The sequence below is a fragment of the Nomascus leucogenys genome, chromosome 2, assembly GCF_006542625.1.
Source record: "Nomascus leucogenys isolate Asia chromosome 2, Asia_NLE_v1, whole genome shotgun sequence".
Taxonomy (NCBI): domain Eukaryota; kingdom Metazoa; phylum Chordata; class Mammalia; order Primates; family Hylobatidae; genus Nomascus; species Nomascus leucogenys.
Window position 1 is genome coordinate 84,803,010 of NC_044382.1, and position 21,684 is coordinate 84,824,693.

Consider the following 21,684-nt stretch of genomic DNA (forward strand, 5'->3'; position numbering starts at 1 on the left):
AGGCTGGTCTTGAACTCCTGACCTCGTGATCTTCCCGCCTCTGCCTCCCAAACTGCTGGGATTACAAGCGTGAGCCACCACGCCCAGCCTTCCCCTTATGTTTCAAGAGGTTGGATGTGGCACAGAGTATCCAATTCAAAGAATACAAAAGGGTATACAGAGAAGCTGGCCTCTCTCCTACCCTGTCCTTCAGCCACCAGTGATGATGATTCACGGTTCTTCACTGCACCCAGCCAAGGGTACAGATGGGACCCAAAACCTCCCTGCCTGGAGAAAGGGGCAGGTTTTCCTATGTGTGCAAAGGTGCCATGTGCGCTTGCAAGTTTGAAATGAGGTGGGTCTTCTTCAAGAAATCAGGAGAGGGGGGGAGTCTTCCCATGAATTGATCTTTCCTTCCCCCCAACCATTCCCCCCTTGACTTTTCTAGAATGTTCGTGGCATCAGAGAGAAAGATGAGAGCTCACCAGGTGCTCACCTTCCTCCTGCTCTTCGTGATCACCTCGGTGGCCTCTGAAAACGCCAGCACGTCCCGAGGCTGCGGGCTGGACCTCCTCCCCCAGTACGTGTCCCTGTGCGACCTGGACGCCATCTGGGGCATTGTGGTGGAGGCGGTGGCCGGGGCGGGTGCCCTGATCACACTGCTCCTGATGCTCATCCTCTTGGTGCGGCTGCCCTTCATCAAGGAGAAGGAGAAGAAGAGCCCCGTGGGCCTCCACTTTCTGTTCCTCCTGGGGACCCTGGGCCTCTTCGGGCTGACGTTCGCCTTCATCATCCAGGAGGACGAGACCATCTGCTCCGTCCGCCGCTTCCTCTGGGGCGTCCTCTTTGCGCTCTGCTTCTCCTGCCTGCTGAGCCAGGCATGGCGTGTGCGGAGGCTGGTGCGGCATGGCACGGGCCCCGCGGGCTGGCAGCTGGTGGGCCTGGCGCTGTGCCTGATGCTGGTGCAAGTCATCATCGCTGTGGAGTGGCTGGTGCTCACCGTGCTGCGCGACACAAGGCCAGCCTGTGCCTACGAGCCCATGGACTTTGTGATGGCCCTCATCTATGACATGGTACTGCTCGTGGTCACCCTGGGGCTGGCCCTCTTCACTCTGTGCGGCAAGTTCAAGAGGTGGAAGCTGAACGGGGCCTTCCTCCTCATCACAGCCTTCCTCTCTGTGCTCATCTGGGTGGCCTGGATGACCATGTACCTCTTCGGCAATGTCAAGCTGCAGCAGGGAGATGCCTGGAACGACCCCACCTTGGCCATCACGCTGGCGGCCAGCGGCTGGGTCTTCGTCATCTTCCACGCCATCCCTGAGATCCACTGCACCCTTCTGCCGGCCCTGCAGGAGAACACGCCCAACTACTTCGACACGTCGCAGCCCAGGATGCGAGAGACGGCCTTCGAGGAGGACGTGCAGCTGCCCCGGGCCTATATGGAGAACAAGGCCTTCTCCATGGATGAACACAATGCAGGTAAAGTGGGCACCGCCTGGCTGGGTCAGGCCCATTCATCTCAAAAGATGCTCTTCGTCCTCTCCAGTGGGGATGGGCGGTCCCAGGGCCTGGGGCAGACCTAGCAGATCAGAACCCACAAACATTGGCTCCTGGGCTGAAACTGGCCCAGATATGGGTTTGGGTTGTTTGTTTGTCTGTTTGTTTGAGACAGATTTTCACTCTTGTCACCCAGGCTGGAGCGCAATGGTGCAATCTCAGCTCACTGCAACCTCCACCTCCTGGGTTCAAGTGATTCTCCTGCCTCAGCCTCCTGAGTAGCTGGGACTACAGGCGCATGCCACCACATCCAGCTAATTTTTGTGTTTTTAGTAGAGACAGGGTTTCACCATGTTGGCCATCTTGGTCTTGCTCCTGACCTCAGGTGATATGCCCACCTCGGCCTCCCAAAGTGCTGGGATTACAGGAGTGAGCCACCACGCCCAGCAGGGTTTGGGTTTTTTGTGGTTTTTTTCTTTCTTTTTTTTTTGAGACAGGGTCTTGTTCTGTTGCCCAGGCTGAGTGCAACAGTGTGATCATAGCTCACTGCAGCCTCGAACTCCTGGCTAAAGCAGTCCTCCCACCTCAGCCTCCTGAGTAGCTAGGACTGTGTGCATACGCCACCATGTCCAGCTACTTTTTTTATTCTTTGTAGAGACAGGGTCTCATTATGTGGCCTAGGCAGGTCTCAAACTCCTGGGCTGAAATGATCCTCCCGCCTCAGCCTCCCAAAACTCTGGCATGAGCCACTATGCTCAGCCTCAGATATGGATTTTTATTAAGTTTTTTTTTTCTTTTTCCCTACCAATTGCCAGCCAATTTATTTTAAAAATACAGGTTTCTGGCTTCTTTTGCAAAGTTGAATCTGGCAACACTGGACCAACATTTCCACCGGGCTGCAATGGTCTGAAACTGACTTGAGCCCGTGTGCACTGGAAGGCCCTGCCTCTGGCCCCTCCTGGAGTTGTGGCTGCCCTTTAGATGGGAATCCACTTTTCTGTTCACCGCACTCTCCACCACTCTCTATTGCTCCTGACCCAGCCGCTATATAGCACAGTAACGTTAATTCCCTGGCTCCCCCAAAGCATTTGAGTCTGCAACCCATGTGCTGGATGGATGTAGGGGGCCACAACGGGGATTGCTCCCATCCCCTCTCCTACCTCAGTTACCAGGAATGTACTAATTTGGGCCCTGGAGGCAGATGTCTGGGTTCAAATTCTGCCTCTGCCACTTCCTAGATGTGTGGCTTTGAGCAAATTATATTACTTTTATGAGCCTCAGTTTTTCTCATCTGTCAACTACAAATAGTAAGAGACTGTACCGCATAGAGCTGTTAGGAGAAGGAACACAGTGAGTACAGAGCCCTCTTGGTACCTGGTGTGTTCTCTGTGCATCTGACTTGGCTTCCCCGGAAAGCAGAATCTGAGACAAGGGCTCCAGTGCAGGTGGTTTAAGTGGGGAGGTGGTCCCTGCGAGGGAGAGGGCAGGGAGAATGAGACTGAGAAGGCAGAGAAGATAACACAAGCGCATCAATGAGCTGGTTAGTGCCACGGGCGACAGGGGCTCGTTTGTGCTGGGAATCCTCTGAGGACATATGCTGAATGAGCCTCAGAACTGGTCCCGGAAGAAAAGGAGGCTGGGGCATCTGTCCACCAGCTCCCATCTCCCAGTGTTATTTGATTTTGCTTTTGGTTTTTTACGGATTGAGTCTCACTCTGTTGCCCAGGCTAGAGTGCAGTGGCACAATCACAGTTCACTGCAGCCTTGACTTCCTGGGCTCAAGCAGTCCTCCCACCTCAGCCTCCCAAGTAGCTGGGACCACAGGCATACACCACCACACCCAGTTAACTTATTTTTTATTTTTGATAGACACGGGGTCTCACTCTGTTGCCTAGTGTGGTCTCGAATTCCTGAGCCCAAGTGATCCCCCCACCTCGGCTTCCCAAAGTGCTGTGATTACAGGCATGAGCCATAGCACTGAGCCCCCCAGTGTTATTAACATCCCCTATAATTCTGGTGACTGGGGTGGATAAGTATCATCGGTTCCAAGGGAGAAAAACAGATTTGCTGAGCCCTTGAGATGGACGTTATCTGGGTACCCAGGGCTATCTACTACTGCTGCAGGGGGCTTCAGAAGTGAGGTCTTGTCCAGGGGATGTGGCATAGGAACCCAATAGGACCTGCCTAGGGGATGTGATACAGGAACCCAAATCCCCTGCTATTGATACTTGGGAAGTATCTCTTAGAATCATTACTTGAAGGGAGTCAGCCAGGGTCCCAGCACTTGAGATTAAATAAACTTGCCCTTTTTTGGTTCTTTGAAGATGCATCAGGGGCTACAACATTAATAATAATAATAACTAGTATTGTCATCGTTTGTTGACCACTAACTGTGTGTCAGGCACTATTGTGAATCTTTTTTTTTTTTTTTTGAGGCAGAGTCTCGCCCTGTCACCCAGGCTGGACTGGAGTGCAGTGGCTTGATCTCAGCTCACTGCAGCCTCCGCCTCCCAGGTTCAAGTGATTCTCCTGCCTCAGCCTCCCGAGTAGCTGGGATTACAGGTGCGTGCCACCACACCTGGCTAATTTTTGTATTTTTAGTAGAGACAGGGTTTCACCACGTTGCCGTGGCTGGTCTTGAACTCCTGACCTCATGTGATCCGCCTGCCTTGGCCTCCCAAAGTGCTGGGATTACAGACATGAGCCACTGCGCCCGGCCACTATTGTAAATATTTGACCTGCATTAGCTTGTTAGTCCTCACTGCCACCTAATGAGGTAGATCTTGTTATTATCCCCATCTTATGGGTGAATAAATGGAGGCTCTGAGAATTAAATGACTTGTCCGAGGACTTCAGATTGTCATGATTCCCTCTCCAGTGACATTCACCCAGGGGCCTGGTGCATGTGCCATGCTCAGCAGCTGCTCATCCTATCCAAGGCCATCCACATCCCTCCTTCCCGCGTGGATGGGTCCCCTCCCCCTGGCCTGATCTCTAGGAGGGAACGCCAGTGGCCCCTCCGCTAGATAGGGCTGGAAATCCCAGTGTGGTTTTATCAGCCGCTCTCTTCTTACCAGGAAGTTCCAGGACAGCAAGCCTGTGTTTGTTGAGATTTGGCAAAGATGGCAGAGTCAGCCCAGCTTGGAGGCTGGCTCCCTGGGATGCCAGAAGATAGGGATCGGGACAGAGATCAGCACTGGGAACCCAGAGGACGGACCCTTCAGGGAATGTGGTGAGCAGAGATCAGGAGCTGGTCAGTTCCTGGGGTCCTGGTTGGGCCATCTCTCTGCTGGCCCAAACTCCCCCTGGAACTCAAAAATAGCAAGAACTCCTGAAACGGATACAAACTTTTATACATTCATGTTTTCTTTTTTCTTTCTTTTTTTTCTTGAGATGGAGTTTCACTTTTGTTGCCCAGGCTGGAGTGCAATGGCATGATCTCAGCTCACCACAACCTCTGCCTCCAGGTTCAAGCAATTCTCCTGCCCCTGCCTCCCGAGTAGCTGGGATTATAGGCATGTGCCACCACGCCTGGCTAATTTTGTATTTTTAGTACAGACAGGGTTTCTCCATGTTGGTCAGGCTGGTCTCAAACTCCTGACCTCAGGTGATCCACCCGCCTCGGCCTCCCAAAGTGTTGGGATTACAGGCATGAGCCACCGCACCCAGCCCCTTTTTTGTTTTGTTTTTCTAGATCGAGTCTCACTCTGTCGCCCAGGCTGGAGTGCAATGGTGTGGTCTCAGCTCACTGCAACCTCCACCACCCGGGTTCAATCGATTCTCCTGCCTCAGCCTCCCGAGTAGCTGGGACTACTTGAGATGGACACTTGAGATGTGTGAGCCACAACACCTGGCTCATTTTTGTATTTTCAGTAGAGACGGGGTTTCACTATGTTGGCCAGACTGGTCTCAAACTCCTGACCTCGTGATCTGCCTGCTTCGGCCTCCCAGAGTGCTAGGACTACAGGCGTGAGCCACCACGCCCAGCCATGGAGGCTCTTTTATAAGGACACGAATCTCACTCGTGAAGGCTCCACCCTGATGGCCTAATCACCTCCCAAAGGCTCTACCATCTAATATCATCACACTGGAGATGAGGTTTTAACATGTTTCTCTAGGGAATTGTTCTATGGCTTTGTCAGATTCTCAAAGCCACCCGTGACCCCCAAAAGGTGAAGAACCAGTGTGTTGTTGAACATGATGTTTCCATTTCTTGAAATAAAACCACGATGCCAGAGCTACCCAAGTCTTATGGCCTTCACAGTGTAAGATAACTAACCTCTGCTGGGGGCTTCCTGGGGGCCCGGTATCATTCTGAGCATTTTAGTGGCTGATCTCTTTTAATCTCTACAATAACTCCATGAGTTCTGATTTGCAGATAGGAAACTGAGGCACAGAGAGGCTAAGCAGTTTGCCCAAGAGGCAGAGCCGGAATTTGAACCCAGGCAGAGGAAGAGTTAAATCTAGGCAGAGCCAAGAGTTTGAACCCAGGCGGGATAGCTCCAGAGCCTGCATGCCTGACCCCTGTGCCATGGAATTTCCTTCCTCTCCATAAAGCACTTAAGCGCCCCTCATCTCACTGAGGTGTCAGGACCACTCTGTGCATTTGGAAAGATGAGGACTATCAGACCCATTTTACAGAGTGGAAAACTGAGCCCAGGGATGTCAGGCAACTTGTTCAAGCGTAGGCTATAAATACATGGCAGAGCAGGAAGGGAAAAAGTTGGTTTCCTGAATTCCATTACTGACATCCTTTCTTGTAAAAACGCAGCCAAGACTTTATAGCCAGATAAGATCCAGAGATGCAAGGGCTCTGGGACCCAGGTTGGTGTCAGCAGAGCTGGGGCTGGCGCGGAGACGATGGAGAGTCTGGAGGTGCGGCACTCCTTATCTGTTTCACATCTGTTTCACAGTGACACATTCCAAAGCCAAGGAAGTTGTCTTTCTATTCCCCTCTTTCTTTTCCAAAACAAAAATACCTTTATTACTCCTTCTTGGTGGCAAATAAGCAACAATAATCATACAGAATCAGCGGAATCATGTAGGTTCAACAAGTAAAAATAATAGCCAGGTGCGGTGGCTCACGCCTGTAATCCCAGCACTTTGGGAGGCCGAGGCGGGCAGATTGCTTGAGTTCAAAAGTTGGAGACCAACCTGGGCAATGTGGCGACACCCCTGTCTCTACTAAAAATATAAAAAATAATAAAATAATAATAAATAGCTGGACAAGGTGGTGCATGCCTGAAGTCCCAGGTACTCGCTCGGGAGGCTGAGGTGGGAGAATCGCTTGAACCGGCGAGGCGGAGGTTACAGTGAGCTGAGATCGCGTCACTGCACCCCAGCCTGGGTGACAAAGGGAGACCTTATCTCAAATGAAAAATAAAATAAAACAATAATAAACAAAAATTGCTTAAAATCCCTTTGTCCAGGGACAACGGTTTGCTTCCACACTCACACACAATGGGGCAGAGTGCTTCTTAACCAGGCTACACATTACAATCACTTGGGCTGCTTTAAAAAATTACCAATGCTTGGCCGGGCACAGTCCCACCACTTTGGGAGGCCGAGGCAGGCGGATCACAAGGTCAGGAGTTCGAGACCAGCCTGGCCAATATGGTGAAACCCCGTCTCTACTAGAAATACAAAAAAATTAGCCAGACGTGGTGGCGCATGCCTGTAATCCCAGCTACTCGCGAGGCTGAGGCAGAATTGCTTGAACCCGGGAAGCGGAGGTTGCAGTGAGCTGAGATCACGCCACTGCACTCCAGCCTCGGTGACAGAGCGAGACTCCATCTCAAAAAAAAAACAACAAAAAACAAAAACAGTGCTTGCTCAACTGTGATTAAGTCTGAGTTTGGGATTAGGTATTTTTTAAGCTCTCCAAATGATTCTCAGATGTAACCAGGTTGAAACCACTGGTCTAAGTGACGTTCTTCAGCGTGCTTGCTTTAAATCAATGTTAAGGAGGTAAGTGAGGATCAGCAACTGCAGAGCTACCGTCTCCTTTTTTTAATCTTCAGCTGGTGAATATTCTGCCTGCTTCTGGCTCTCGATGATAAACAGTGCTGCAATGAACATTCTTATGCATTCATCTTCAGGCTTTTGATCAATTCACTCCTTGCAAAAAAATTTTCTAGATATGGGTTAAAGAGTCTGCACTTCAAATCATGATACAGTTAAGTCCTCACTTGACATTATTAGCAGGTTCTTGGAAACTGTGACTTTGAGTGAAATGATGTATAATAAAACCAGTTTTTTTCTCATCAATTTCAGTAGCAAAACAATGACACTATTTGAGGATCTCTTGTACGTTCCTTCACTTAAAGTCACAGTTTTCAAGCACCTTTTGATGGCATCAAGTGAGGAATTACTGTACATATGGCCAGATGGCACCCCAGAAAGTTAGACCAGTGGACTGTCCTTACCCTTGATAAACGCATTGAAGCCCCATCTCTCCACCTCTTCGGCAACCTTGGGTGTTGTCAGACCTTTTTAAAAATAGCCTTCTTTTGAATCATCCCAAATGTGTGTCCGCCAAAATTCACACGAAGCTGGATGCAGTGGCTCACAACTGTATCCCGGCTCTTTGGGAGGCTGAGGCAGGAGGATTACTTGAGCTCAGGAATTTTGAGGCCAGCCTGAGCAACACAGGGAGACCCTGTCTCTACAAAAAATATATAAAAGTAAGCTAAGCATGGTGGCGTGTGTAGTCCCTGCTACTTGGAAGGCTGAGGTGAGAGGGTGACTTGAGCTAGGGAGGTCAAGGCTGCAGTGAGCCATATTCATACCACTGTACCCCAGCCTAAGACAGAGACCCTGACTCAAAAAAAAAAAAAAAAAAATCCCATGAGACTGGGCACAGCTCCCACAGAAAGGCTAAGTTGGAGTCCTGGCTAGATGGCCTTTGTTCTAGAAACCCTTGCTTTGCTGGCTGGGGACTGTCTGACATGCTCCCTTGCCACGGGAGGAACAGCTGTTGGCATCTTTGGTGCTGACCTCAGCCAGCTTGTATTTTAGGAGCCAGGCCCCATGAGGCAGACGCCTTATCCTTGAGCCCTTGGGTCTCACAGAATAGCCAGTGCCCAGGAGCTATGGTTGGCCCAGTTTCTCTTGCATTTTAGCCTTTTGGGGTCTCTTCCTTTGAGAGTCCATCCCTGACATGCTCATGTGGTGGGAAGGGCATTCTCCAGGCTGGCCTGTGGCTTTGCCAAGCCCCAGAAGCCTCCACGCCCTATATCCTTCCACTGAGTGAGATCTCAGATATATACAACTTCACCCACCTGCTCCTTACTAATAAGTATCAACAGGGCATAAGGTATGTGATAAAAGATTAAAATACACTGAGAGATGTAGCACCTCAGATCACATCTTGGAAAGCGTTAACAAGGCACTTGAAATGTTCACTTTCAACAGAGCAAGAAAGAAAAGTGTTCTGGCTGGGTGCAGTGGCTCATGCCTGTAATCCCAGCATTTTGGGAGGCCGAGGCGGGCAGATCACGAGGTCAGGAGATCGAGACCATCCTGGCTAACATGGTGAAACCCTGTCTCTACTAAAAATTACAAAAAAAAATTAGCTGGGCATGGTGGTGGGCTCCTGTAGTCCCAGCTACTCGGGAGGCTAAGGCAGGAGAATGGCGTGAACCTGGGAGGCGGAGCTTGCAGTGAGCTGAGATCGCGCCACTGCACTCCAGCCTGGGTGACAGAGCGAGACTCCGTCTCAAAACAAAAAAAAAAAAAAAAAAAAAAAAGAAAAGAAAGAAAAGTGTTCCTTCCTCTATTAGGGGCTTTGGGCTCTCAGATCTCATCAGTGCCAAGGTCTATTTAAAATGACCTTTTGCTTCTTGCTGGAAGGCCCCGAGTTGGCTTTGGGGGCAAGGCCAGCCTGGCATCACATGCAGGGTCTATGCAAGAAAAGGCTAGCATTCAGCCATGTGAGCTTTGATTCCTAAGGGGACCTCTTGTCTTAGGAGAGGTCCTAAACAAGGTGGGTGAGCCTGGCTTGTCTTTGTCTCTGGCCCAGGTCTGGGTAGGGTGTTAGTTGGGCTTCTTGAAGTAAGTTGCAAGTAATAACAAATCCATTGTGAGTAGGCTAAAGCAGCTGTCCCCAACCTTTTTGGCACCAGGGACCGGTTTCATGGAAGACAATCTTTCCATGGATCAAGGTTGGGGGGTTGGGGGGTGGTTTCAGGATGAAACTGGTCCACCTTAGATCATCAAGCATTAGATTCTCATAAGAAGCACGCAACCTAGATCCCTCGCATCCACAATTCTCAGTAGGGTCTGAGCTCCTATAAGAATCGAATGCTGGCTGGGCACGGTGGCTCATGCCTGTAAACCCAGCACTTTGGGAGGCTGAGGTGGATGGATCCCTTGAGGTCAGGATTTCAAGACCAGCTTGGCCAACATGGCAAAACCCCGTCTCTACTAAAAACACAAAAATTAGCTGGGCATGGTGGCACGTGCTTGTCGTCCCAGCTACTTTACTCAGGAGGCTGAGGCAGGAGAATTGCTTGAATCTGGGAGGCAGAGGTTGCAGTGAGCCGAGATTGTGCCACTGCACTCCAGCCTGGGCAATAGAGCAAGACTCTTGCCTCAAAAAAAAAAAAAAAAAGAACACAGATTCCTTGCCTGGGTCCCAATGCTGACTGTGACCCTTACCAGCTGTGTGACCTTGGGCAAGTTACTGAACCTCTCTGTGCCCCAAGCAAAGTGGAAATAATGAAAGTACATATGGTAAACCTTGGCAACAAAGTGAGACCCTGTCTCTACAAAAAATATATTAGAAAATCAGCCAGGCATGGTGGCATGTGTCTGTAGTCCCAGCTACTCAGGAGGTTGAGGCAGGAGGATTGCTTGAGCCTGGGAGTTCAAGGCTGCAGTGAGCTATGATCATGCCACTGCATTCTAGCCTGGACAACAGCAATAACTTGTCAAAAAAAAAAAAAAAAAAATACCTATCTTGCGATGAAAATTAAATGAGTTAAAAAGAAAGAAAGAAAATTAAATGAGTTAATGGTTAATGTATATAAAGTACTTTGCACAGTGCCTGGCTCCTGGTTGGCGCTCTATGAAGCTTAACTGTATAACTAAGGTGATTTTGGTCCCTGCCCCAAGTAATTCTCAAAACAAACAAAAACAAAAACAAGCTCTCTTGTTGCTTCCCTTCAGGGAAGATTTTTTTTTTTTTTTTTTTTTTTTTTTTTGAGACACAGTTTCACCAGGCTGGAGTGCAGTGGTGCAATCTTGGCTCACTGCAACCTTAACCTCCCGGATTCAAGTGATTCTTATGCCGCAGCCTCCCGAGTAGCTGAGATTACAGGTGTGCACCGCTATTCCCGGCTAATTTTTGTATTATTAGTAGGGGGGGGTGGTTTGCCATGTTGGCCAGGCTGGTCTCGAACTCCTGACCTCAAGTGATCCACCCGCCTCGGCCTCCCAAAATGCTAGGATTAGGGATTACAGGCTTGAGCCACTGCGCCCGGCTTCTACCCCCACTTTTTTTTTTTTTTAAGATTCCTCCATGTCTTTTCATGTTAATTTTTCTTTAACAAAAAGGAAGTTCAAATCTCTGAAAGTACAGTATATAAGAAACACCAGTTTTACCCATCTTTCAGAGGGAAAAAGTGCCGACATGCCGTCTTGGCTTTAGGTCTCCCTTTTATCCTTGTTTGGAATAACCCTACACGTGTGGTTAGAGTCTCCCTGTTCTCATCCCTGGTCACTTTCCAGTGAAGACTCTTAGCAGCTTCCTCCTCAGTGTGTGTCCAGAAACGGCAAGCAATTTTGAGTAGCAGGATGCTGAACTTTACATGAATGGCTTTCTGTAGTGAGAAGGCGCCTGTCACCCACGGCCTGCAGAGGCTGCGTGGCTTGCGGGGGGGCTAGAGGCCCAGCCATGGGCCTTCTTCCCCGGTCTCCACAGCAGCTTTTCCCAAACCCACTGAGATGGGTCAGGCTCCTAGACAGCCTGAGAACAAAGCCCCTTTGTGACTTTTGTTTTGAATCAGGCTTGTGACAAAGGGGAGGAGCCACTGGGCTGGATGGATGGGGGTGCCCGGAGCGCGTTGTTGTTGCAGGGGAAGAAAACAAAATTGTATCTTTTTTTTGGCGATGTTGTCTTGCCAATCCCTCCCTCCCCCAGCCCTCCGAACAGCAGGATTTCCCAACGGCAGCTTGGGAAAAAGACCTAGTGGCAGCTTGGGGAAAAGACCCAGCGCTCCGTTTAGAAGCAACGTGTATCAGCCAACTGAGATGGCCGTCGTGCTCAACGGTGGGACCGTAAGTATCAAGATGTGATGTGGGGGTAGGAAGCCTAGGAGTGTACAGTGTGGGGAAGCAGCTTCAACAGGGACATACTCCTCCATGGAAGCTGCTCATGTGGCCTGCAAGGACCGCAGCTCAAACGCATGCAATGCTTTTATTTTTCTTCTTTCCCTTTCTACCCCTTTTCTCCACACACGGAATACCCACCTCTATTTAGAAAACCATCTGTAGATTCGTTTGAAAGAGCTCGTAATCCTTGAGGCTGTTGGACCAAGTGAATTATTTGGCTTTCATGATACAGTGCCCCAGCTTTGTCCCTGGGAGGTGACTTTTGGAAAAAGCCCAGAATGATGGAGCGCCCCTAGCAGATTTTGCTGACATCCAGCCTTGTTTAAGGTCCCCGGTCACCCCTCTGTTGATTCCCCCCAGCTGGGTACCAGGTTCTCCCATTCCCTAAGAGATGTCTTAAGAAATTGAAGCAGTTACTATTTCTCTGCCTCAAACACAGAAGCAGGTTTACTACTATCTGATGCCAAACAGACCTTCAGCAGAATTGTCATTGTTTACGTTTGCCTCTGTGGAATGACATTATTTTGTTTCTCCAGCAATCCAAAGATGCACTCTCATCCCCACATTTAATTTCCAAACATAGCTACATGCTTCTTTCAGAAACAAGGCCTGAGCCAGTTTACATGTGTAAATTGGGTTTCCATTCTTTATATCATGCTCCAACTCCATAACCCAACCTGAGCATTCTTCTTCTTCTTCTTTTTTTTTTTTTTTTTTGATGTAGATCAGGGATGGTCTTTGATCTCTAGAGGGAATTGAGGTTTTCCTGGCCTTTTGAATGGTATGCTAGACATTGGTTTGCATTGGTTTGCAACAGGCTCAAAGACAGAATCACAGATTTGCATTCTTGAAACCCCCTGCCAACAACTGGGCTGTTTTATTGTCCCGAGCCAAGAAAAGCCTGATTCACAAGCATTCGGCCTGTGTGTTATAATAAATACGGTTAGAAAAGCCCCCATCCGTCACTCTTAAGCCCTCCTGGTTCCTTCAAGGCCAGTGTGTGAAAAAGTAGTCAAGACAGAAAGTGAATGAGTTGAACTCACATTCCTTAGGGGTGGATGATTATAGAAAAGGGAGCTGGGCTTCCCAAGAGCCACAGCAGCATGACTCACAGTCATTGCTGCCTCTCCTGGGAATTATTCGGCCCATCTAGGTAAAAGCAAGGTAACTTACTTTTGCCGCGTTGTTTACGCATCGGTTTCTAATGCTGACTTTGCAAAGCACAGAGTTCTCAGTGTGTTATCCTTATGTGTTATTCCAGATCCCAACTGCTCCGCCAAGTCACACAGGAAGACACCTTTGGTGAAAGACTTTAAGTTCCAGAGAATCAGAATCTCTCTTACCGATTTCCCTCCCTGGCTGTGTCTTTCTTGAGGGAGAAATCGGTAACAGTAGCCGAACCAGGCCGCCTCACAGCCAGGAAATTTGGAAATCCTAGCCAAGGGGATTTCGTGTAAATGTGAACACTGACGAACTGAAAAGCTAACACCGACTGCCCGCCCCTCCCCTGCCACACACACAGACACGTAATACCAGACCAACCTCAATCCCCGCAAACTAAAGCAAAGCTAATTGCAAATAGTATTAGGCTCACTAGAAAATGTGGCTGGGAAGACTGTTTCATCCTCTGGGGGTAGAACAGAACCAAATTCACAGCTGGTGGGCCAGACTGGTGTTGGTTGGAGGTGGGGGCTCCCACTCTATCACCCCCTCCCCAGCAATTGCTGGACCCCAGGTGGCCTCTTGGAGAAGACCGTTGCGTTGAGGACAAATGGGGACTTTGCCACCGGCTTGCCTGGTGGTTTGCACATTTCAAGGGGGTTAGGAGAGTTAAGGAGGTTGTGGGTGGGATTCCAAGGCGAGGCCCAACTGAATCATGGGGTGAGCTTTATAGCCAGTGGAGGTGGAGGGACCCTGGCATGTGCCAAAGAAGAGGCCCTCTGGGTGATGAAGTGACCATCATATTTGGAAAGTGATCAACCACTGTTTCTTCTATGGGGCTCTTGCTCTAGCGTCTGTGGCGAGAACACAGGCCCTGCCCCCTTCCCTTGTAGAGCCATAGAAATATTCTGGCTTGGGGCAGCAGTCCCTTCTTCCCTTGATCATCTCGTCCTATTCCTACACTTACAGGTGTATCTCCAAACCCTCTCCCAATTTTATTCCCTTACTCATTTCAAGAGCTCCAATGGGGTCACCAGCTGAAAGCCCCTCCGGGAGGCAGGTTGGAAGGCAGGCTCCACTGCAGGTTTTCCGCGATGATGTCACCTAGCAGGGCTTCAGGGGTTCCCACTAGGATGCAGAGATGACCTCTCGCTGCCTCACAAGCAGTGACACCTTGGGTCCTTTTCATTGCTGTGGTGAAAGTTCCTGGAAGGAATGGATCACATGATGGTTTCTTGTTGCTTTTGGAGGGTGTGGGGGATATTTTGTCTTGGTTTTTCTGCAGGTTCCATGAAAACGGCCCTTTACCAAGCCCATTGTTTCTGTCATGGTTTCCATCTGTCCTGAGCAAGTCATTCCTTTGTTATTTAGCATTTCGAACATCTCGGCCATTCAAAGCCCCCATGTTCTCTGCACTGTTTGGCCAGCATAACCTCTAGCATCGATTCAAAGCAAAGAGTTTTAACCTGACGGCATGGAATGTATAAATGAGGGTGGGTCCTTCTGCAGATACTCTAATCACTACATTGCTTTTTCTATAAAACTACCCATAAGCCTTTAACCTTTAAAGAAAAATGAAAAAGGTTAGTGTTTGGGGGCCGGGGGAGGACTGACCTCTTCATAAGTCAGTACGTCTGAGCTGAGTATGTTTTAATAAACCTTTTGATATTTCTCGAGGCCCTAGTCTCTGCTGTCTCCCCTTCCCACCCCATCCTTGCAAAGCACTGGGGAAAATAAGGCCAATCTGGCCCTCCCTGTGTGGCCCTCCTTCGAGTTTTCCTTAACAGCTAGTGCATTTCCTTGTGTTACCACGCATGGGGAAGAAAACGCATGGCCCCAGAATGCCACCCCCACCTGAGCTCCCCGGAAGCACCCCGCCTCTGCCCAGAGCATGTGCTTGCTTCTAGAGAATCCCGTTCCAGTCATTGCGTGGACTGAAAACGTAAGAGTCCTGGGGAGGGGTGGGAGGGAATGAAGCTAGGACCTGGGGTGGGGGTGGGGGCGGTTGCATGCAGACCCGGTATTCTGAAAAGAAAGAAATCTTCAAACACCTCGGTCCTCTCCGGTGAAAAACGACAGCATTACACATTCTCGTGCCAGGAAATGGTTACTCACCCCCGCTCTCTGGAGTCCTTTGGAGCTTTCTGATACTATTCACACGATGGAGCAATTCACACGTTCGTTTTCTAAGTTCTTTATTGTCGAAGCATATAAGGTGAGCACAGCTCAAATGGCTGCCATGGAAAGTCGTGCTTCTCCAACGTAAGAACAGAGCCATCTTTGAGCCATGGGAAGCCTCACTTAATGAGACCTTTCCCCCCTTTTTAAATCTGATATGTTATCGCACTTAGGGTTTTGTTTTATTTTGGCTTTTAAGGTTGAGAGTGGGCTGAACGCCTTCATAATGGGGGCTGAGGCGGGAGTGAGAGGAGAAGGGAGACAGCTGTTCTTTTTCTAATGACAACACCTGAAAAGTACCAAGAGGCATCTTTGCCAAGAGACTGTAGCAGCCAGCTGCCCCCCATGGAGCAAGGTTTAAAGACAAAAATAAATGGCACCTCTGTTTAAGATGTGTTTGTGTAAACAATACTCGTTTGGGGAAAACGTCCTGGGAGGAGAGCATCTGTGATCCAAATCTCTCATTGTAAGCACAAATCGTTCCGTGTCTGGTTATTAAAATCGCTTTGGGTCTATAACAGCCACTCTTGTCCCCCCTTTTAGTAGAAAATTGTCATTCTAGCCTGGATTTCTCCCCACTGGAGATGGAGGGTGGGAAGAGAAGGGAGTCAACTCTGACAGCTTACAAACTGGGAAGTTCTGTGCATCTCCAGGGATTCCAGAGTTGAAGATGCGGTTGTTGGAAGCTGGGCGCCCAGTGCTTTTTTTTTTTTTTTTTTTTTTTAGCCCAGATGCCATCAGGACCCACTGAACAAGGGTGAACTCGGGTGGTGGTCTTGGTTGGCCGAGGCTGAGTTGAACACCTCAGGCCAAACCCCAAGTTGAAAGGGAGCATTGTGGCTTTTATAATCCAATGATGCAATGATGATACCAGCTTACAGGAGTTCTCAGCAGGTGCTTTTTATTAATTGATGAAGAGCTAAGGCTCACTTTTGATAGATAATATATATTTATTAAATGCATTAATGTGTGTTTTATAATGTACCTTTATCTTTCCCCCGGCTGATTGTTGCATACTTATAAAAAAGAAGTTAAAGAAATTTCAAGACAATCAATATGTACCATAAATGACTATATAAATATTACAAATTTAAAAGGTTGTAAAGCATGGGCAGATAGGTTTTATTTTCAAAATGCTGTTCTTAACACAAAAATAAAGGCTTTACTATTTACTTAAGACGTGTGGTAGCTTGTCAAAACAACCCAATGCAACTAACTACTAGGCTTTCAGATCTGCCCTGAGGTTCAGTCTGTGGCATTTTAAATGGGAGAATCTTGGTTAACGGCAAACCACAGAACAAATTAAGGTAATAAGTTTACCCATAAAAGCAGGAACTTTCTATATAATACTTTGGGACTTAACAAAAATCCTTTGTTACATCTGTCTGGGTTTAAGTGTCTCATCTTGTTGGGTTTGCAGTAAAAGTTAAGGAGTGGTCTCCTTTGGAAATGATCATAAGTATAAGGTCTTTATTATAAAGACAGTGGTCAGTCACTAGGTAAACTTAAAACCAAATTCAGAGGTTGGGGACTTAAATTAGAATATGCATCTTTGCAAAGGCGGCCACAAGTGGGAAAACTGGTAATAAGAGCACTTCTGTATCCCTTGGGACTAGAGTTCATTGTACATTTTAACAGCAGCTGGTGTAGATGGATACTCCTGAGGCACTGAAGAAGTAATCTGGATGAATGAATAAAATGTGGGGATAATGCAGAAAGTGAAGACTGGTCCTTTCTTTTCTAAACTATTTGCACTAAGCCTTGTTTGCAATGAATCCTATCTTGTACAGAAAAGATTCCATTTTCACATGTTCCAAGTCTTGTTAAAGAAATCACGAGAGAGAGCATCATATGGACATTTTCCTTGCATAAGGGAACTTGTGCTCGAATGGGCAAAGATACGTCTTAGCTATGGTTAAGATGATGGAATTTTCATCTTGGCTGCAGGTACCGCATCATCCTCCATTTTGCATTTCACTGCAAAGAAAAGGGAAAGTCACGATCAATTTACATACGTAGACAGGCTTGTCATTGGGAGACCGGAAACTGATGTGTGGACAAGGTCAGTTGCACCAAAACCCATTGTGTGCCTGCTATTCATGGTTCCGGCCCCATGGATCCACGGGGAAGAACACAGGCCCATTGTGCTCTAAGGACAGCACCTGAAAGTTCAAAACCACTTCCCGGACTGTTCATGGCCATTCTTAATTCAGTTCAGAAAGAGGTCAGAAGTGTGCTTTGCCGGTCAGGGTACTGAAGGAAGGCAATTTTACTAAAGATGATGACAGATTCCAGGCTCTCCACTCAACCCCGTCTGTCACCACACACCCTGTTCTCCAGCCACCCAAAATGGAAAACTCAGGGTATCACTGGGGTCAATGCAAAGGTCAGAAGAAAATCTTTTCTCTTATGTCATGGTCTGGACTAAGAACCTGATCTCGGTGATTTCCCCTGTCTGCCAAACAGGAAAGTTAGCTCCATACAGGGCATGGCTCTGTGTGTAAGGGGAATTAATCCCAACAGATAAAAGCCTCTCCCCAGTTAAATATGGAAACCCAGTCCCTTGGTGGGTGCAGTAGGGATCCTTTTGGAAAGACCCTCTCTTTTCATACATATTTCCCTTGAGTGTCCAAGTGCTGCTTGCCCATATGTGAATGTCTTGAAAGGTGGTTTGAGCCAGGCCACAGACTCTGATGATTTATGGAGAGCATCGGTCTGGTAAAAAGGGTGTTTGAGCTTGTTACTACGTAGGGCTGAGGTTTCAAGTGAACCTGCCCTCGTCCTGACCTCCCAGCAACTAAGGGCATGCATCAGCCAGATGTGGCAAAGAGGTAGGTATGTACATCATCCCATGAAATGCATTTTTTTTGTCTTTTTGGGGACAGAGTCTCTCTCTGTTGTCCAGGCTGGAGTGCAGTGGCAAGATCTCGGCACACTGCAACCTCCACCTCGTGGGTTCAAGTGATTCTCTTGCCTCAGCCTCCCAAGTAGCTACAGGCGTGCACCACCGCGCCCTGCTAATTTTTGTATTTTTAGTAGAGATGGGTTTCCCCATGTTGCCCAGGCTGGTCTCGAACTCCCAGCCTCAAGTGATCCACCCGCCTCAGCCTCCCAAAGTACTGGGGTTACAGGTGTGAGCCACTGCACCTGGCCCTAATGTGGTTATTTTCTGATGGAGGTGGGATGAGGGCCTTCAGCAACACAGACCAGCCCTGCAGTCTTCAAACTGAGGGCAAGGGTTCTTGGTCATGGTTCATTCAAAGGAAATCAATTTCCAGATCATCAGCTTCCTGTCCTCCTGTCATTCCTGGCCCGGTGTGTAAAAACTCCCCAGGTGCCAAACAAGAAGGCAGTTCAAAATGAGGGCCCTCAGAGTCTCCTTATTTTCTATGTTTGACAACTATCAAATTGTATCATGTATTTATTTGGTTTTGCCTACTACTAATAATTGTATTAGCAACACAAATCAGAAAAAAATATTTTTAATACTTGGAGCCTGTGGTCACAGGACATTTTAAAACATTTTTTCAAGGTATATACCTTTTTTATTCCATATATATGGAAGCTCTATGGGCAACCACAGTGAAAACCCTATGTGCATCTAGACCCTACTAACGATGACATTAACCCTTCATAGTCAAGGATGCGCCACACCTCCCTAAAGACTGTCCCACTAGCTCACTGATCCCTGAGATGCTGGTGATTAACAACTCATCAGGGATTGGGGGAGAGTCCCGAGTTGTAGCATTTGCCATTTCCATAGCCTATTGGAAGCCAGCAGCCTGACAACGTAACAGAGTTGGGAAGAGGTGCGCACAGTCAGATGGAGCGGGGCTGCCCTGGATCCCCCCAGGGAGGTACACAGGTCAACTAGTGCAGCCAGCATCAGGCATAACTTCAGACCTGCAGGCTGGCTCTCTAGGGACAAGTTGGGGACATCTGCAATAGGGGGAAATTGTTAGAAATGCAAATTCAGGGCCCTTTTCCGGGCAGACAGAACCAGACACTGGGGGTGGAGCCCACCCATCTGCAGTTTAACAAGGCCTACAGGTGATTCTGATGGATGCTAGTTAAAGTTTGAGAACCATTGATTACTGGTTTTCTACCCTGGCTGCATGTAAGAGTCACGTGGTCAGCTTCTGAAATTTATTGGTGCCTGGGTTTCACTCCAGCAATTCTGATGTAACTACCCTGGGGCCCGGGCATCAGTAGCTAGGTAAAGCTCCTGTGTGTTGCTAAGGTTCAGCCAGGGTTGAGACACAGATGGGGCTTAGAATCCCTTTAAAGAAACATGACTGTAAGACACTGAGGAGTCTAGAATTCCCCTCAACTTCTTAGCATCATGCTGGCTGCCTGTGAGTCTCACAGTTTAAGCTGCTAAAGAGAGAGCTGGCAGACAGGCTGGGCACAGTGGCTCATGCCTATAATCCCAGCACTCTGGGAGGCCAAGGCAGGTGGATCACTTGAGGTCAGGGGTTCGAGACCAGCCTGGCCAACATGGTGAAACCCTGTCTACCAAAAATACAAAAATTAGCTGGGCATGGTGGTAGGCGCCTGTTAATCCCAGCTACTCGGGAGCCTGAGGCAGGAGAATCGCTTGAAGGGAGGCAGAGGTTGCAGTGAGCCAAGATCGTGTCACTGCACTCCAGCCTGGGTGACAGAGCAAGACTCTGTCTCAAAAAAAAAAAAAAAAAGAGAGAGAGAGATAGCTGGCAGACAGACAGATGCTGGAGGCAATTAATAGCTGGAGGAAAGGACTGGCTTCTGGGAGGATTCCCCAGCCCTTGGGTTTTCTTTAGTTTTCTTCAACTGCCTGAAGGAAGAATTCACCTGCAAGCCATTGTCCTGGTATTTTACCCAATTCCTGTCCATGCCTTGACAACCTTGTTGGCTACTCCCTACGTGTTGACCTTGCCTGGGAAAAAGCCCCTTAGTATCTCTTTAGATCATCACTCAGAAATCTTGACAGAGGAGGGCAGAAAGGAATGAGCTAGGGACCTTGTTCACGGTGGAGGACTGAGAGGTGTTATCTCGAGTTGACGGGCTGGAAATCAAGGTGGGATGTGGAGCCTCCCAGTGGAATTACCTGGGGAGTTTTGAAAACCCTACACAATTAGGTCACCATCTCTGGAGGCACAACCACACTGGAAAACTGCTTGGCGTTACCAAGTGGAACTGAGTCTGACAGTGAATACAAACGATTCCACTCCCGTATCCCACTGCAGAAACCCTTCCATACGTGTACTGGGAGGATGCTTGTGATAGCAAAACCTGGACACAACCCAAATGTCCATCAGCTGTTGACTGGTTAAACCAATTGTGGTCTACCTGACCAGTGATTATACAACAGTGAACATGAGTGAGCCACAGCCACACGCATCAACTTGGATTAGCTTAAAAATGTTGCAGGAGGCCGGGCGCCGTGGCTCATGCCTGTAATCCCAGCACTTTGGGAGGCCGAGGCGGGCAGATCACGAGGTCAGGAGATCCTGGCTAACATGGTGAAGCCCCGTCTTTTACTAAAAATGCAAAAAATTAGCCGGGCATGGTGGCGGGTGCCTGTAGTCCCAGCTACTCGGAAGGCTAAGGCAGGAGAATGGCGTGAACCTGGGAGGCGGAGCTTGCAGTGAGCCGAGATCGTGTCACTGCACTCCAGCCTGGGCGACAGAGTGAGACTCCGTCTCAACAAAAAAAAAAAAAAATGTTGAAGGAAAGATGAGAGGCACGGAATAATACATATAGTGTGATTCTATTTATAGCAAATCTAAATGCTGAGAGATGCATACAAAGGTGAAAAGAGCTCCAAAGAAAAGCAAGAGAACAGCTATCACAATAGTCAGGGAAGTGGCTTCATGGGGGAAGAGCTTTAAAACTGTTGACAGTGTTCTGTTTGTTTGTTTGTTAAATGTTGTAGAGGTCTCGCTTTGTTGCCCAGGCTGGAGTGCAGTGGTGCGATCATAGCTCCCTGCAGCCTCTGACTCCTGGGCTCAAGCGATCCTCCACAAATGTTTTATTTATTGTTATATGTGTTTTATAGCCACTGTTGTACGTATATTTCACCCCCCAAAAGGTAAAAAGAAATAGGTATGTTCGTGTACTGCTTGAAATTACAAAGCCAACCAATAAAGGAATGGAAAAGAATGATTTAGCTGTTTTCAGGAGGAGAGGGACGGAATCTAAGCTAACCCTCACCTATCATGGCAGGAAATCAGTAGATCCTATTGAAAATCTTATTACCATAGAGGCCTGTTCCAGATACAGAAGTAACGCCCCGAGGAGCAGCTGAAGTTCAAAGTCATTGCCTTTGGGGATGCACTACTTTGCTAAAAATTAAGCAAGAGATAAAATCACGACTTGGTGGTCTTCCTCCTCCTGGTCTTGGCAGAACACAGCCTTGCACAGGTAGGTACTTGATCAGCGGAGGGAGGAAAGGGGGAGGGAAGCAGGGGTGAGAGACAGGACAGAAGAGGCAAGCCAGGATGCTGTAAAATGCAGCTTCCACCTTAGCTCAGAGACATCATCGTGGTTGGCTTCCAA

At 48.5% G+C, this 21,684-nt stretch overlaps 2 protein-coding genes across 3 annotated transcripts in view; one reads left to right on the top strand and one right to left on the bottom strand.

The window, feature by feature from the left end:
• The first annotated feature begins 390 nt into the window (after positions 1-390).
• On the top strand, positions 391-14,646 carry GPRC5B (G protein-coupled receptor class C group 5 member B). The gene is made up of 3 exons (XM_030800183.1): positions 391-1,458; positions 11,618-11,754; positions 13,070-14,646. Exons 1-3 carry the CDS (start codon positions 429-431, stop codon positions 13,112-13,114), a joined length of 1,212 nt encoding a protein of 403 aa, XP_030656043.1. The 5' UTR covers positions 391-428; the 3' UTR covers positions 13,115-14,646.
• A 1,606-nt stretch (positions 14,647-16,252) lies between these two features.
• The window catches only part of IQCK (IQ motif containing K), a 138,848-nt gene continuing 133,416 nt past the window's right edge, over positions 16,253-21,684 (bottom strand). For both annotated transcript variants that reach the window (XM_004087395.3, XM_030800187.1), the window contains one exon: positions 16,253-17,124. In XM_004087395.3, coding sequence (XP_004087443.1) covers positions 17,063-17,124 — 62 coding nt within the window. In that variant the 3' untranslated portion in view covers positions 16,253-17,062. The remainder of the gene's footprint in view (positions 17,125-21,684) is intronic.

Bases quoted from the DNA above. Each gene is read 5' to 3' on its own strand.
- GPRC5B (XM_030800183.1), top strand. From the start codon at position 429: ATGTTCGTGGCATCAGAGAGAAAGATGAGAGCTCACCAGGTGCTCACC. The intron at 1,459-11,617 runs GTAAAGTGGGCA...TCCCTCCCCCAG, and splicing joins CATGGATGAACACAATGCAG to CCCTCCGAACAGCAGGATTT. The intron at 11,755-13,069 runs GTAAGTATCAAG...GTGTTATTCCAG, and splicing joins TCGTGCTCAACGGTGGGACC to ATCCCAACTGCTCCGCCAAG.